General features: G+C 37.4%; 1 protein-coding gene across 1 annotated transcript in view; it reads left to right on the forward strand.

Annotated features, from left to right (window-relative positions):
- Window positions 1-2,186, forward strand: part of lin28b (lin-28 homolog B (C. elegans)) — a gene marked incomplete at both ends in the record, with an annotated part of 22,945 nt that continues 20,759 nt past the window's right edge. The window contains one exon of the mRNA XM_080023249.1: window positions 1-28. Coding sequence (XP_079879375.1) covers window positions 1-28 — 28 coding nt within the window. The remainder of the gene's footprint in view (window positions 29-2,186) is intronic.

A 2,186-nucleotide genomic window follows, 5' to 3' on the forward strand; every position in this document is an offset into this window, starting at 1 on the left:
ATGACCATGCTCTCTCCTTCTTCCACAGGTGAGTGACCATACGATGTTTTACGTGCATAGGTTAATCGAGGGTTTATCTTTTTTTTTTTTTCCTAAAGCAGTGAGCAACGCCTTATACAATAATATGCTTATTATGGGCTGGTAGTGACCTGCTTTAACCCGCAGACCTGGTGTAACCCAACAACACTGGTCATGTGGTGTTTGATGAAATTACACACGTGGTGCTCTGGATTGATGGGATTTACCTGCATGTTGTATTATTGAATTATTATTATTATTATTAATTATAATAATAGAAAATCATATAAATAATAAGAGAATATATTTAAAAATAATAATAATAATCTATATTTGAATGACATAACTTAAAATGCGGCGTACAATCCCGAATTGTACCGAGGGATTTAAAAATAATTGTAAATCTTACTTTTTCCGACTTTGGGTCTTTGCGCCGCGCGCGCCTCTCTGTGTGACGTCACTCGGATTTCGTTCATGGTTTTTTGTTTTTTTTGTTTTGTTTTTTTTTTTTTGTTTTTTTTTCCTCCCGCGAGCGTTTACCCGCGCGACTGGGGCAAACCGTCGCGTTTTGTTTTTTTTCAATCGATAAATATCCGAAAAAATCCCAACAAAACGATTTCGTTCCGGCGGAGTTGGGAGGTTCGCATTGAAAAACCTTCTCATTGTTTTCTGCCAGACCCCCCCCCCCCCCCAAAAAAAAAAAAAAAAAAAAAAAGAGGCCGCGAGGTGGAGGCGGGGGCCATTTCCTTCAAATAAGTTTTAATAAGAAAAAAACAAAACGTTGTAGAAGTTGATCGCAAACTTTGATTTCATTGTTCCTCAATTGATTATATATTGTCCCCCCAAAAAACCAGGGGAAAAGCAAACGAGGAATGTTTTCGATTTTTCTTCAGTGCCTCTGTTTGGAAAGGCCTCGGCCTGCGTGCTGGTGGGGACTTGCAAACTTTTTTTTTTTTTTTTTCGTTAATTCTAAATAGTTTCTGAGCGAAATCCGCCGCACCAGGTGGGTCCACAGCAAGTGGTTTGTGGTAAAACGCATCGGGGAATCGTTCATCTATCTCATTTTCCTGAGTGTGAGGTCCCTAAGAGTTGAAATACATATTGGAATTAAATGAAAGCAGGATATCGCATGCAGTGTTTTTCCCCTCCAATAAATGAAAATAATCACCGTTTTCAGATGTAAGGTCCCCATCTCTTCCAATTCTTCCGAAACGAGCTCTGACTGCAGCAGATGAGCCCACGATGTTTACATTTCCTCGTGGAGGGTTTAAAAAGTGAAGGATTGGTGGCTGATGCACTGAACGACCAAACAAAAAAAAACCGACAGAAAAAAACAAGGACCTTTCTTCTTCTTCTTTTTAACTCAATGGAGAACAGAGGAAACGGAGAGACGAACCCAGTGAACCTTTTGAACTGCATTGACAGCAATGTGGAGTAAAAAAAAAAAAAAAAAGACAAATGTCCTGTGGGAGCCTGCGTGGCTGAGGGGTGGGGGTTGGGTGGGGTTAGCTGGGGTGAAGGAGTCCACAGGCAGGCCCACCCCAGTATATGTTGGGATTCAGCTCAGGAATCTCCCAGTGTGCTGGTGGGGTGTGGAAACGGCTATAAAACAATCGATGATTGGGTGTATCCAATTTTGAAAAATCGAATTATTTCACCTGTATCAACTTTTCAGGAATACGATTTGTCAGTTGGACCCATATCCATACTATGTATATCCAGCAACTTCCATATCCGATCATCGGCCCTCTGTTAATATCCAAAACCTATTTATTTGTTACTATTTATCACCTATCTACCTCATTGGATATGTTGTATGTAAATATTGGATATGATAGATCTTTCAACATCTTTCAGAAGTATGTATTCCTATTTATTGAATTTATTAATAAAATATTAACAAATATATATATATATATTCCTTTATATATATATATATGAATATATGTATGTATATATGTGAAATTTGTTAAAACATTTATTTATTTATTTATTTATTAACTTTTCTTTCTTTTCCTACCATTTAATGTATATTATGTATGGAAAATTGAGAGTCACTAACAAATCCAAGTCAAAGTACTTTGCCAATAAAACCCAGATTCAGAATGTGGTCATTTTCACCAGGTATTTTTTTGTTGAAATGTATGGTGAAAATTAACCAAACGAAA

Source organism: Zeus faber (genome assembly GCF_960531495.2).
Source record: "Zeus faber genome assembly, chromosome: 2".
In the NCBI taxonomy this organism is placed as follows: Eukaryota; Metazoa; Chordata; class Actinopteri; order Zeiformes; family Zeidae; genus Zeus; species Zeus faber.